The sequence below is a fragment of the Peromyscus maniculatus genome, chromosome 1, assembly GCF_049852395.1.
Source record: "Peromyscus maniculatus bairdii isolate BWxNUB_F1_BW_parent chromosome 1, HU_Pman_BW_mat_3.1, whole genome shotgun sequence".
Classification (NCBI taxonomy): Eukaryota; Metazoa; Chordata; class Mammalia; order Rodentia; family Cricetidae; genus Peromyscus; species Peromyscus maniculatus.
In genome coordinates this window covers 8,676,766-8,692,248 of record NC_134852.1, presented here as the reverse complement: position 1 = coordinate 8,692,248, position 15,483 = coordinate 8,676,766, and the positions used below count along the sequence as shown (strand labels likewise).

The 15,483-nt window shown below is 38.1% G+C and overlaps 1 protein-coding gene across 1 annotated transcript in view; it reads right to left on the bottom strand.

Moving 5' to 3' along the window:
• LOC143271027 (killer cell immunoglobulin-like receptor 3DL1) overlaps nucleotides 1-1,151 on the bottom strand; it is a 32,274-nt gene extending 31,123 nt beyond the window's left edge. The window contains exon 1 of the mRNA XM_076562950.1: nucleotides 1,022-1,151. Within this exon, the coding sequence (XP_076419065.1) occupies nucleotides 1,022-1,151 (130 nt within the window). The remainder of the gene's footprint in view (nucleotides 1-1,021) is intronic.
• Nucleotides 1,152-15,483: the final 14,332 nt, after the last annotated feature.

The following is a 15,483-nucleotide window of genomic DNA, read 5'->3' as shown; positions in this document are numbered from 1 at the left end:
GCATTGTTTGTAATAGCCAAAACCTGGAAACAACCAAGATGCCCTTCAACTGAAGAATGGATAAATAAATTGTGGCACATATAGACAATTTCTGGCTTTAATGTAAACAAACAGAAACTGACAGTATAGTTAAACTATCATGAACACTAACAGAACTGCTGGAGGTCTTACCACTCCTAACTTCAAGTCATTCTGTAGACGTACATTAATAAACACACCACAGTATTGGACAAGACAGACACATTCATCCATGGAATCAAATTGAAGACCCAGACATAATTCCAAACATCTATGCATATCTGATCTTTGATAAAGAAACTCAAAACATTCACTGAAAAAAGACAGTATCTTCAACAAATAATTTTGATCAACCTGGGTGGCTGCATGTAGAAAAGTGCAAATATCTTCATACTTATCAATTGCAACAAAACCCAAAACAATTATATCATTCTAAAGATGTACATATTTTCCTTCTAGATACATAGAAATGTAGCTCTCACACCTGAAGGGAAAAAATCCTTTGATTAGCATCAAACAAACACCAATAAAAACCCCAAAACAAAAAAATAGAGAGAACAGATGATTATGAGGTGTCCAGGCCTAGCTGATCTATTACAACAGAACATCTGCACCTAAGGCACAGTCAACATCATGCAAGAAGGGAAAGAAAGAGTGTAATAAATAGAGCAAGAAGATGTTTGCTGTGAGGTGGCATCTGCTAGAAATGTAAATATAAAATCATGTAAATATAAATAACATTATACACATTAATTTGATTACATTCATAAAATTAGGAATATATGTAGATATTTAAAAGTAATTAAAAATAAAGATGAATTTGAGAGAAGAAAATGGTTGTATATGAGAGGTTGAGAGGAGTAAGGAAAGGAAAAATGGTTTAATAATGATTTTTTGATTTTATTAATAAAAGTTTTATGTTTAGAAATGTAGATTAATACATAAGAAAAAAGCCTAATAATAAAATAAAACATTGCAGATACTAAATATTACATATGCATACTACACTCCTTGGATTTCTGTCCTATTTCAAATATTCTCAATTCTTTGCAGTGTTTTGCAGCTTCTTGGCCTCTGACATAATCTTCTAGAAATACATCATGAGAATATTGATGTTTCTTGTCTATGTTCATTGTCGAGAATATTATATGTCCTACTGAAATAAAGAACACATGCTGTAGAGTCAGGAAAGAGCCGTGTAAAATAAAAATGTCTGAAAATATTCAAAACCATGTTTTCAAATTTTACATATTAAACATTTTCAGATATTTCCATGTCAACCATTCAACAAGGAAGTGAAACAACACGACATAAAAATACATTTCTGGCTGGGCGGTGGTGGCGCACCCCTTTAATCCCAGCACTCGGGAGGCAGAGGCAGGCGGGTCTTTGTGAGTTCGAGTCCAGCCTGGGCTACCAAGTGAGTTACAGGAAAGGCGCAAAGCTACACAGAGAAACCCAGTCTTGAAAAAACCACACCAAAAAATACATTTCTGGTGCTCTTGGTAAAGAATGGTGAGTGTACAGGGCTAGAGAAATCACTTATCCATTAAGAGTGTGTTCTGAACTTGCAGAGGACCCAACTTTAGTTCTCAGTGCTCACAGCAGGAGGCTCACAACTGCCTGTGACTCCAGCTCCAGGGAATCCAATCAATGCCCTCTTATGCCTTTACAAGCACCAGAACTCCCATGCACAGATTCACCCACCATTTAATCAGTGTGTGCTCTCATACTATGCTAAAGCAGACTCCCCTTTTACAATTGCCTTTTGCCATTTACCAAGGACCATAGCTTGGTTTGTGTATCAGAGTAATTGTGGCCTCAGAAAAAAACCCTTTGTTGATATTTGTGGAATAACTTGAGTAATATTGGCATCAACACTTAGAGATTTTGTTAGAATTCTGCACTAAATCTATTTCTTTTTGCAGGGGAGATATTTTATTGACTGCTTTGATTTCACTTAAATTGCTTATCTAATCTTCATTTAATCTTTATTTTTTGTAAGTGGTGTGCATAGAGATAATTATCCATTTCTTCTAGATTTTCCAATTTGGTGCAGAACAGGTTTTTAAAATATGTCCTTATGATTCCTTTGATTTACTTTTGTCTGTTTTTTTATGTCCCATGTTCGTGTCTTGTTTCTTAATTTAGATATTCTTCCTATGGTTTAGTTAAGTTGCATAAGGGTTTGTGAATGTTATTGATTTTTCCAAATGACTAAAATTGTTTTTATTGTTTCTTTGTATTTATTTTGTTTGTATTGCATTAAATTCAACCATGAGTTTGATTATTTCTTGCCCTCTACTCCTGCTGTGTGTGATTTCTCCTTTTTGTTCTAGAGCTTTCTGGTGTTGCTGTTAACTTCCTTGTATTATACCTCGCCAATATTTTATTTATGTACTTAATAAGTTTGGGTATATCCATTATGTATGTAACTGTGACCTGTAATCATGTTTGTATCTATTTTTCTAACACCTATTATATATCTATCATCTATGAATCTATTATTTATCTATCACATGTCCAGTCATCGTTGTATTTTTTCTATGTATGTATGTATCTATCTATATATCCATCTATCATCTATCTCTATATCTATCATTTAATATCTATCTATTTTCTGTCTACATATATATATACCTATTAACTATCCATCATCTTTTTTCTCTTCTCTTCATTCTATCAATCAGATGATCTGTCAGTCAATTATTTATGTATTTGTGATTTATTAATCTATCTTTCAATTATCTATTTTTGCACATCTTTCTTCTACCCATTACCTATTTACATCTGCTTGTCATTCTGTCTGCCTATTATATTCTTTTAAATAGCTCTAAATATCATGTTTTTCTGTATATTCAATACATATTTTTCTTTTCAAAGTAAGCACAGTCTTGAGGATTTCCATGGAGTTTTCAGTCCCTCAGTCTCCTCTCAAGAATTTTCATTAATCATGCAACCAAGACAGTATGCCATTGGTTGAAGAGAGGCAACCAAGCTTCACAGTTCCAGACACAATTACAGTCACCTTAGCAGAATGCTAAGGAGATTAGACTATACTTGCCTGCCACTAAAATAAGTTAGTATACTGTGGTGGTATTGTTTTCCCCAAAATATTGTGTACTCTAATAAACTTATCTGGGGTCAGAGAACAGACAGCCACTAGATACAAAGGCTAGAAAATGGTGGCACTCACACCTTTAATCCTAGCATTCCAGAGATAGAAATCCCTCTGGATCTCTGTGAGTTCAAGGCCACATTGGAAATAGCCAAGCATGGTGACACACGCCTTTAATCCCAGAAAGCCAGCCTTTAATCCCAGGGAGTGGTGGCAGAAAGCAAAAAGATATATAAGGCGTGAGGACCAGAAACTAGAAGTTTTTGGCTGGTTAAACATGTGGCTGGTTAAGCATTCAGGCTTTTGAGCAGCAGTTCAGCTGAGACCCATTCCGGATGAGGACTCAGAGGCCTCCAGTCTGAGGAGACAAGACCAGCTGAGGAATTGACAAGGTGAGATAGCTGTGGTTTGTTCTGTCTCTCTGATCTACCAGCATGGACCCCAATAACTGGCCTCGGGTTTGATTTTATTAATAAGAACTTTGAAGATTCATGCTACATCTGGCGCCCAACGTTCGTGTTACGAATTCATGAAAAAGCTATTTGCCTGTGGCCTTGTGAGCCCCAGCTCAGGCCCAAGCTACACTCAGGCGGTTGTGGTGGCGCACGCTGGTTGGATTTGCTGAAGGAGGCAGAGGCAGGAGGATCCCAATTTTGAGGCCCGCCTAGGAGGCTTGGGAGAAGAAGTTTTGGCCCGGACTGAACCACAAACAGTGGTGGGACCATGGAAGCAGTGGCTACTCCTCCACGTTGCCAGCTCCTTCTCATCGTGTTGGTGACTACGGTGATGCTGCTACCTGGAGCGAAGGGTTTACTGCTGCTGGTTCAGAGAAGAATTGCCAGGACCATCGTATTACAAGAAAGCATCGGCAAAGGTCAGTTTGGAAAAATTTGGCAAGAAAAATGGTGGGGAGAAATTGCTGTGAAGATTTCCTGTACTAGGGAAGAACATTCATGGTTCCAAGAGACAGAAATTTATCAGACTGTGATTGCTCCAAACCACAGAGGAGGCAAAAAAAAAAAGTGTGCATGGAACCATGACCACACCTAACAGCAACTTTGAAATCTTCAAAAGGACTATGGTAAAGCCATTAAGCTGAAAGATCTGCTTTGGACTACAAACTGCTTAGGACAATTTTGAGATGGCTAGCTGAGATGATCCAGCCTGACAGACTACTTGAACAAAGACTTGAAACAAGCCCTGAACTTTCATTTTATGCAGAGACTGGACAAATGATAGAGGACTTGATAATTAACCCAAAAATTTTCTTTTCAAGATTCCCTAAAGATATCTTCACCCCTAGAAAGCAAAAAGAAAAAGAGAATATAGATATGAGATAGATCATCGAATCTACTCTGAGAAAAAAGATAAAGAAATAATAGGATAATAGGATAAATAGGATAAATAGGATAAATAGGTGGATCATTGAATCTACACTGAAGAAAAAGGGGAAGATATAAAAATGACAAAAGGTAGACTACTGAATTTATTATGAAAAGAAAAAAGAAAATATGGATATGATAAGATAAAAAGGGAGATTATGGGATCTACTTTTAAAAAGGAACTACTTGTTTTAAATAAGATAAGTAATGAAAATTTTTTGGTCTGAGTTTATCAGATGTTACTGGACTGGACATTGTTAATATATATAATGGAGTTTTTATCTGAATCTGTCAAATGTTAATGGACTAGACATCATTAATGTAATTTTTGGCTGTATATATTGTATATGCTTATTGGATAGTTTTTCTTGTATTAGTTATAAGCTTTTTTAATTTTAGACAAAAAGAGAGGAAATGTGGTGGTATTGTTTTCCCCAAAATATTGTGTACTCTAATAAACTTATCTGGGGTCAGAGAACAGACAGCCACTAGATACAAAGGCTAGAAAATGGTGGCACTCACACCTTTAATCCTAGCATTCCAGAGATAGAAATCCCTCTGGATCTCTGTGAGTTCAAGGCCACATTGGAAATAGCCAAGCATGGTGACACACGCCTTTAATCCCAGAAAGCCAGCCTTTAATCCCAGGGAGTGGTGGCAGAAAGCAAAAAGATATATAAGGCGTGAGGACCAGAAACTAGAAGTTTTTGGCTGGTTAAACATGTGGCTGGTTAAGCATTCAGGCTTTTGAGCAGTAATTCAGCTGAGACCCATTCCGGATGAGGACTCAGAGGCCTCCAGTCTGAGGAGACAAGACCAGCTGAGGAATTGACAAGGTGAGATAGCTGTGGTTTGTTCTGTCTCTCTGATCTACCAGCATGGACCCCAATAACTGGCCTCGGGTTTGATTTTATTAATAAGAACTTTGAAGATTCATGCTACAGTATACCTCTTAAGAGATAGTCTAGCTTTTGTGGGAGTCCTTTCTTCCTTGATAACTTGTTTTCTTTAAGGACTCACTGGGACACAGGAAGGTGTTTTTTGTGGATTCAAATGCTGATATAGCTGCAGTCCAGTTAGCTTCCTGTTTGTGTGCCTTCAAAACCACAGGTAATTATGAGGCAGTAGGACCCACAGGAGGTGTGAGGTCTCAGTTACTGACCATACTTTTCTAAATTCATTACTTCAAATGCAAAATAAGCAGTTCTTTTTTGAAATAATTAGTTGGTCTTGTGGGGAATTGCCGAAGAAACAAAGAATCCTTCTGTTTATATTTCCAGCATGAAAGGAGAATTTCCCTAAAAATGTCTAATGTTTCTCAAATTCCTGTCTCTTTTTTCTCCTTATATTTAGCCTAGATTATACCAGAATTCAGCCATGGAGCAGATGCTAGCCTCAAACTTGAGTTAATTCTCTTCAATTCTGCCCAATCCTAGGAATATACATCCTCATTCTAACACTTGTCTGTAAACATTTTTATCTTTATTTTTATTTTTAAAGGAGAAAAGATTTGTTTCACTTACAGTTCCATCACCTTAGGTGAATCACAGGGACTGTCACTTGAGAGACAGTTGGTTAATTTGGACCCACAATTAAAAATCATATCAAGGAGTATTTCCTTATACTGAACTGTTTACTTCACTCTTCAAGATTTAAGGACTACCTACTTAGGAAATGATGCCACTCTCTAAATGTTGGGCAGGTCCCTTCACACCAATCAAACTAAACAGGAAAATCTCCCCCTAGACATGCCCATATGCAAACTCTCTGTGATTTATACAACTCTTAGACTCTAGAAAGTATTCTGTATTCTGGCAAGTTGATATTTTAAATTAAATTCACACTAGCAGATATACCAAGATAATACTCCCATTTACAATTGCCTAAAATATTTAGAACCAAGTGCTACACCTCTCTTGAGAATATTCCTGAAGGAATTTATTATCAGCACACCATGAATACAGTTGCATATTCATGTCTGTTGATCCACTAGGTAATCCCGGCTGCTGTGAGTTCATTTGTAGTATTGCCTTGTCATATTCAGAGACCAGACTCTCACTGTTCTTCTTCCCATCTTCTAACTCTTATGCTCATTTGAAAGCCTTCTTTGTGATGATCCCTGAAGCTGGAGGGGTCATTGTAGATGTTCCAAATGGCCATTTGTCTCTATATAGTGTTTTAGAACTCTTTGGCTGATGTGTCTGAGAAATGTTTCAATTTTTCTTGGAAGACTTTAGATCACCACCACCCCTACTCCTGCTGGTTTCCTTTCTACTTCTAGTTGGTTCTCTCTTCTGCTTTCCTGTTACATGCTCTTCTTACCCACCATCCTTTATTCTCTACCCCTGTTATTCTCCTCTTCTTCTCTGTCACATCTGTCACTACAAGTCTCATGGATTATTGTAAGAGATAGCATTAGTCCTCTCTTTCTGTCTATCTCTCTCTTTCACACCTACACACAGACATACAAACATACACACAGTATAACATATATGTGTAAAATGCCATAAAGAAACTTTTTACTTTGTTAGCTAACCTAAAAATGAATAAAAACTAAAAACATAGAAATATAATCTTTAATTTGTATACCACATAATGAAATATGTGGTATTTATCTTTCTGAAATGTGCTCTTATGATAAACTATAATTCCCATTTGCATCCATTTTCTTGTAAACTTTCTATTTAAGTTTTCATTATGAATACATGTTGGGATAACAAAAATATTTGTGCCCACTGATTACTAGGGAAACCAGGAATGTTAACCATCCATGCTTGTATTTTCAAAAAAACAGATGTATAGCCTGATTTTTTCCTGGATATATGAGAATTAAATATGATTAATACCTTGGTGATCTGTGTTGTCTGAAGGCTCAGATCCTATCAATCTCCTACAAGCAGGTTCAGAAGCAGCTAATAGTCTATATAATCACTGTTTTCTGTGAAAAATCAGTACATATCAAGCTCCCAAAATGAGGACTGCAGAAACTTAATAGTCTTTGTGTACCTTACATTATCTGCACAGCCTGGTACTCCCTCAGGCTCCAAGAACCAGGACCAGAGTTGGCTAATAGTTCAAATGACCGCTAAGCTATTTGTGTGATAGAGAACACACAAGAGTCTACCCAAGGCCCTTAACCCAACACAGGTAGCCTATCTCTACAGTCTATCTTTTGGAACAAACCATGTTCTGACATAGATGCCATTGTACTTCCTTTTGCACTAGGGATTGTATTATATCAGGATTTTTCCCTCAAAGTGTACCGTGTTTCAATATACTTAAACTTCTTGGTGTCAGACTTCAGAAGTTTGTGCCAGCGGGGACAACTAAGTCATGCTGAAACGGGTTTCCTTCTTGCCTTTCAAGTTTAATTTCTGTGCCACCCATAACATTTGCAAGGATCCTCACAGCTGACAACCAGTGTGAAGTGCTAAGTCCTCAGTGAAGGGTAAAACACTTTTCTAGTGTAGGGTAAATCCTATAATGGTATGAACAGAGTTGAGTATGTATCCCTGTGGTATGATTGAGTATTCCTTGGATATATGTCCAAGAGTGGTATAGCTGGGTTTTCAGGAAGGTTGGTTGCCAATTTCTGAGAAAACGCCACACTGATTTCAAAAGTAGCTGTACAAGTTTGCATTCCAACCATCAGTGGAAGAGTGTTCCTTTTTTTCCACATCCTCTCCAACATAAGCTGTGTTCAGTGCTTTTGCTTTTAGCCATGCTGACAGGTGTAAAATGATATCTCAGAGTTGTTTTAATTTTCATCTTCCTGATGATTAAGGATGCTGAGCAATTAATTAAATGCCTTTCAGCCATTTGAAATTCTTCCTTTGAGCATTCTCTGTGTGTAGCTAGCTCTATAGCCCATTTCTTAATTGGATTGTTCATTATTTTGAAGCCCAGTTTCTTGAATTCTTTATATATTTTGGAGATCACTCTTATGTCAGATGTAGAGTTGGTTAAGATCTTTTCCCATTCTGTAGGCTGACCTTTTGTCTTATTTACTGTGTTCTTTGCCTTACAGAAGCTTCTCAGATTAAGGAGGTCCCATTTATTAATTGTTTCTCTCAGTGTCTGAGCTACTGGTGTTATATATAGGAAGTAGTCTCCTGTGCCAATGCATTCAAGACTACTTCCTACTTTCTCTTCTGTCAGATTTAGTGTAACTGGGCTTGCTATAAATTGTCTTTATTATGATTAGGTATGTTCCTTGTATTCTTGATCACTCTAAGACCTTCATCATGAAGAGGTGTTGGATTTTGTCAAAGGCCCTTCTACCATCTAAGAAAATGATTATGTGGTTTTTGTCTTTCACTTTGTTTATATGGTGTATTACATTGACAGATTTTCATATGTTGAACCATTTTTATATCTCTGGAGAAGCCTACTTGATCACGGCGGATAATTTTTTTTTGATGTGGCCCCAGACGGACCCCATCCCTGGGATCCAGCCACCACTGGGAACACCTGCCCAATTTTGCCCCAGGTTCTGGCCACCGGACAGATCACCTTCTGGTCCCACCAGGAAGGATTCCCTTGTCCAAGTCCCTGGCAGCCCCTGCAATCTCCACGCCCTGCCCCCACGCCCACCCATCTGCCTGAGATCCCAGCCACTTCCTGAGACTTAGAGACCGGCCCCCAGCTCCCATCCTGCCCCTGACTTCCCTTCTGGACCAGAGGTGAGTATCCGGGCCCATCCCGGACCCCATCCCTGGGCACCAGCCACTTCTGGGAACACCTGCCCAACTTGGCCCCAGGTTCTGGCCACCGGGCAGGTCCCCTTCTAGCCGCACCAGGAAGGATCCCCTTGTCCAAGACCCTGGCAGCCCCTGCAATTTCCACACCCTGCCCCCATACCCATCTGCCCGAGACACCAGCCACTTCCTGAGACTTAGAGACCGGCCCCCAGCTCCCATCCTGCCCCTGAATTCCCTTCTGGACCAGAGTGGGCTCCCATCCTGCCCTGGACTTGCCTTCTGGACAAGAGCGCATATCCTGCCCTGGAATTCCCTTCAGGATAAGAGCACCCATCCTACCACCCTACTTCCTGTCTGGACAAAAGCTCCCATCCTGCCCCAGTTTCCCATCCAGATAAGAGCTTCCATCCTGCCCCGGAGTAGCCAGTTGGACAAGGGAGCTCCCATCTGGACAAGAGAGAAAGAATTCCTGAATCTGTCAGCTCTGTCTGAAACAAGTGCACTGATAAGGCCAAGAACGAACCATAAGGAGATGGGCAGACGTCAAGGCAGAAGTACATACAACAAAATGAAGAGCAATACAGCATCACCAGAACCTAGCCCGCCTCCAACATCTAGATCTGAACATCAAAAATTGGAAGAAGCAGAAGAAAACAGCATTATGAATAACATCATGAAGAAGTTAAAGCCTTGGGTAGAGAAAAAGACAAAAAAAATGGGAAGAACGCAGTAAACAACCAGCGGAAAGGGCAAACAAATTAGAAGCAAACAAAGTCCTGGAAGAAAACAATAAAGTACTGAAAGAAAATCATGAAAAAGCAATGAAACAAATAAAGGAAAAAGTCCAAGACCTGAAAAGGGAAATGGAAAAAATGAAGAAGACACAAACAGAGGGAATGCTGAAAATAGAAAATCTGAGTAAAAGACCGGGAACTTCAGATGCAAGTATAACCAACAGAATTCAAGAGATGGAAGAGAGGATCTCTGGCATTGAAGATACAATGGAAGAAATAGTTTCATTAGTCAAAGAAAACACTAAAGCCAACAAAGTCATGAACAAAAATGTCCAAGAAATTTGGGACACCATGAAAAGACCAAACCTATGAATTATAGGGATAGAAGAAGGTGAAGAATACCAACTCAAAGGCACAGAAAATATATTCAACAAAATCAGAGAAGAAAACTTTCCCAACTTAAAGAAGGAAATGCCTATGAAGATACAAGAAGCCTATAGAACACCAAACAGACTAGACCTCCCAAAAAAGTCACCTCGACACATAATAATTAAACAACTAAATGTACATAATAAAGAAAGAATATTAAGAGCAGCAAAGGAAAAAGGCCAAGTGACCTATAAAGGCAAACCCATCAGATATTTTTGATGTGTTCTTGGATTCAGTTTGCCAATATTTTATTGAATATTTTTGCATCAATGTTCAAGAGGGAGATTGGTGTGTAATTCTCTTTCTTTGTTGCATCTCTGCGTGTGTTGGGAATCAGAGTAACTGTAGCCCCATAAAAGGAGTGTGGTAACATGTCTTGTTTATCTTGTGTGGTACAATTTGAAGAGTATTGGTATTAACTCTTCTTTGAAAACCTGGTTGAATTCTGTGTTGAAATGGTCAACTCCTGGGCTTTTTCTTCTTTTTTTGGTAGGGAGACTTTTAATGAGTCTTTCTAATTCCTTAGGGGTTATTGGTCTATTTATATTGTTTGTCTGGTCTTGATTTAACTTTGGTATGTGGTATCTGTCCAGAATATTGTCCACTTTGTTTATATTTTCCAATATTGTGGAGTACAGGTTTTTGAAATATGACCTGTTGATTCTTTGGGTTTCCTCATTGTCTGCTGTTACATCTCCTTTGCATTTCTGATTTTGTTAATTTGGATGCTCTATTTGCCTTTTGGTTAGTTTGGATAAGGGCTTGTCTATCTTGTTGGTTTTCTCAAAGAACCAACTCTTTGTTTCATTGATTTTTTGTTTTGTTCTCTTTGTTTCTATTTTATTGATTTCAGCTCTCAATTTGATTTTTTCTTGTATTTATTCCTCCTGAGTGACTTTGCTTCTTTTTGTTGTAGAGTTTTTAGCTGTGCTGTTAAGTCACTAGTGTGAGATTTCTCCACCTTCTTTATGTGGGCATTTAGTGCTATGAATTTTACTCTAAGCACTGCTTTCATAGTTTCTCATAAGTTTGGGTATGTGGTGTCTTCATTATCATTACATTCTATGAATTCTTTAATTTTCCTTCCTTCCTTCCTTCCTTCCTTCCTTCCTTCCTTCCTTCCTTCCTCCCTCCCTCCCTCCCTCCCTCCCTCCCTCCCTCCCTTCCCTCCCTCCCTCCCTCCTCCTTTCTTACTTTCTTTCTTCTTGACATGTTGGTGATTCAGCTGGACATTTTTCAGTTTCCATAAGATTGTATGCTTTCTGTAATTTTTGTTGTTGAAATCTAACTTTAAGCCATGATGGTTCGATAAAATACACGAGGTTATTCCATTTTTTTTGTATTTGTTAAGATTTGCCTTGTGACTGAGTATGTGTTCAATTATAGAGAAGGTTCTATGTAGTGCTGAGAAGAAGGTATATACTCATTTGTTAGGGTGGAATAATATATATATATATATATATATATATATATATATATATATATATATATATATATATATATGTATGTATGTATTTGAATCATAACATCTGTTAAGTCCCTTATTCATCTGTCAAGTTTTGATCTGGCAGATCTGTCTAGTGTTGAGAGTTGAGTGTTGAAGTCTCCCACTATTAATGTGTGGGCTTTGATATGTGATTAAACTTTAGCAATGTTTCTTTACATGTGTAGGTACCCTTGTATTTGGGGCATAAATATTCAGAATTGAAACTTCATCTTGGTGGATTTTTCCTGTGGTGAATATGTAATGTCCTTCTCTAGCTCTTTTGATTGATTTCAGTTTGAAATCTATTTTGTTAGATATTAGGATAGTTGTACCAGCTTGCTTCTTAAGTACGGTTGATTGGAAAGTCTTTTCCCAGTCTTTTACTCTGAGGTAGTGTCTGTCTTTGAAGTTGAACTGTGTTTCTTGTATGCAGCAAAAGGATGGGTCATGATTTCTTATCCCTACTTTTAGCCTCTGTCTTTTTATAGGTGAAATAATTCCACTGATATTAAGGGATATTAATGACCAGTGATTGTTAATTTCTGCTAACTTTTGGTGGTAGTTTGTGTGTATTTCCCTTCTTTGGGATTTACTGCTGTGGGGTTATCTATTGCCTGTGTTTTCATGGGTGTATCTGCCTTCTTTAGGTTGGAATTTTCCTACTAGTATTTTCTGTAGGGCTGGATTTGTGGATAGGTATTGTTTAAATCTCATTTTATCTTGGAATGTCTTATTCACTCTGTCTATGGTGATTGAAAATTTTGCTGAGTATATTAGTCTAGGCTGGCATCCATGGTCTCTTAGTGTCTGCATTAAATCTGCCGAAGAACTTCTGGCTTTCAAAGTCTCTATGGAGAATTTGGGTGTTGTTATCATGGGTATAACTTTATATAACTTGGCCTTTTTCCTTTGCTGCTCTTAATATTCTTTCTTTCTTTATTATGTAAGTTTAGTTGTTTAACTATTATGTGGCAAGGGGACTTGTTTGGAACATCTAGTCTATTTGGGGTTGTATAAGCTTCTTGTATCTTCATGGGTGTTTTAAGTTGGGAAAGTTTTCTTCCATGATTTTGTTTTATATATTTTTTGTGCCTTTGAGTTGGTATTTTTCTCCTTCTTCTATCTCTATTATTCTTAGGTTTGGCCTTTTCATGGTGTCTCAGTTTTCCTGGACATTTTGTTATGACTGTTTTCGGCTTTGGTATATTCTTTGATTGATGAGTCTCTTTCCTCTATTGTATCATCTACACTAGAAAATTTCTCTTCCATCTCTTGTATTATTTTGGTTATGCTTGCATTTGTGTTTCCTGTTCACTTACTCTGATTTTCTATTTCCAGCATTCCCTCTGTTTGTGTCTTCTTCATTGTTTCTATTTCACTTTTCAGGTCGTGAACTGTTTCCTTCACATGTTTAATTGCTTATTCGTTGATTTCTTGGCTTTCTTTAAGGGATTTATTGGTTTCTTCCAATTTTTTGTTTTTCTTTTCCTCAATTTCTTCAACAGAATTTTTCATTGCTTCTATAAAGCTTCTGGCATCTTCATTAAGTTCTTTTAAAGGCTGCTTTTAAGCCGGGTGGTGGTGGTGCATGCCTTTAATCCCAGCACTCGGGAGGCTGAGGCAGGCAGATCTTTGTGAGTTCGAGGCCAGCCTGCTCGCCAAAGTGAGGTCCAGGAAAGGTGCAAAGCTACACAGAGAAACCCTGTCCCGAAAAAAACAAAAATAAATAAATAAATAAATAAATAAATAAATATAAAAAATTAAAGGCTGCTTTTCTCTGCTTTTTCTAAATTGTGATGTTGAGCTCTTGCTGTTGTAGAAGGTGATGCCATATTGCTCTTTTTTGTTGTATGTATTTTTGCATCGACGTCTACCCATCTCTTCCTCCAATAGGAGTAAGATGTGCTTATGTCTGACTGAGCTGCTATTTGTCCAATCTGTGCTTGCTGTTTCTGTGTCTCAGGGGGCCCCTCTGGGTCCATTCTTAGCTCTTGGTCTAATTGGATTTGGCAGATTCTGTATCTCAGGGAGCTGCTCTTGGTCCAATTCAAGCTAGCTGATTCTGAGGCTCGTGGAGTTGCTCTTGGTCTTATCCAGGGTTCTTGTTCCAGTCATCGCTGGCAGATTCTTTGTCTCAAGAAGCCTCTCTTGGTCCAAAGAGAGCTGGCAGATTCTGTGTCTCATAAGCCACTGATGTTGCAGGGTGATGAGTATTGGTTTGGGGTTTAGGGTATGGGTCTTGTAGATTGCTGGGTCCAATGGGTAGTTTTGGTGGAGAAGCCTGCCTGTAGGAGATATCCCTGCTGACCAGCTTGTGAGGCAGATTTGGGTAGGGGTTCCCTAAGACTGGTTATGTCCTAGAATTGGTGTCCTAGAAGTTTGTATAATTTTTATACATATGAATTTTTCTTTTTTGAAATCAAGTTATTTTCTTAGTGTATAAAAGAATGGGATCATGATATTTTCATAGTACACACTGTACCATGTTCTTGTCTCCTCCCTCTAATATCTTCTTCACTCTTCTTTTGCACCTCAGTTTTCTGCTGCCTATTCCCAAAACATCTCCTGTGTTCTTCTGATTTTACACCACAGGCATATAAATACAATTGTCTAATTTCACCATGGGAAAACACACATTTCTTGTCACACATTCATATTTAAATCATGATTATGCCTTTGAAAGAAAATGTCAGATTCTTCTTAAATATCCTAACTTATTTCATTTACCTTGAGGATCCCCAGGGCTATACTTTTTTATTTTTATCCATGTGCATGTGTGTCTGTACGCTCACATGTGTGTTAGATACCCTCAAATGGGAGTTCTAAGTTGTGATCCAGCACACATGAGTAAGAAGAACTGAACTCAGGCCCTCTGCTATAGCAAAGCACTCTTAACTGGTGAGCCATTTCTCTAGCCCTGTTGTTCTCAGCAGTTTTGAAGCCATCACTTTTAGTCTGCATGTTTTGCACAGCTTAAAATTCAACCCTGGGTCTTGTATAAGTTATCTGTGCACTCTACAAATGAACCACATCCCCAGCACTTTTTAGAAGAAGTTACCTTCTATGTAGCAAAGGCTGGTCTGTGTATTCAAAGTTGTCTATTGCTTAATGCCTGGAAATAGTCTTTGTGTCTTAAATATATTTTTAATTCCAACCCACCAAGTGCAATCAGCAAATGTGGTGTATCTGAAAAGAGATTAAATAGGATCAAAGAAAAACCAATATACAGGTGGTGTTTTTTGGTACCATTTTCCTCTATTATCATGTAACTACATTATGGACTTCCCAAATTAACTCAATATCAAATTATTAAATTCAGATGGGCAAATGCATCAAGATGGTCTGAATGTCTAGAAACTCCCATGGCCTTCAGAGCAGGGCGGTAGCTCTGATAATGGCTAATTCTCCAGCAGTAAGGCAAAATCACTAGATAATCTTAGAGCTGGATGGGACCTTTGACATTGTCCCAGCATTTTTTCAAACTGAAAGAGATGTTGAACTAGAATTTAAGCCTTCTAAATCTCCCCTTATGTATGACACCTTATCTTTTAAGGCCATCAGGTGAGTGTGATAAAAAATAAGTGCTGTGGGATGTTCTGTATGTCCTGTGGGAGCC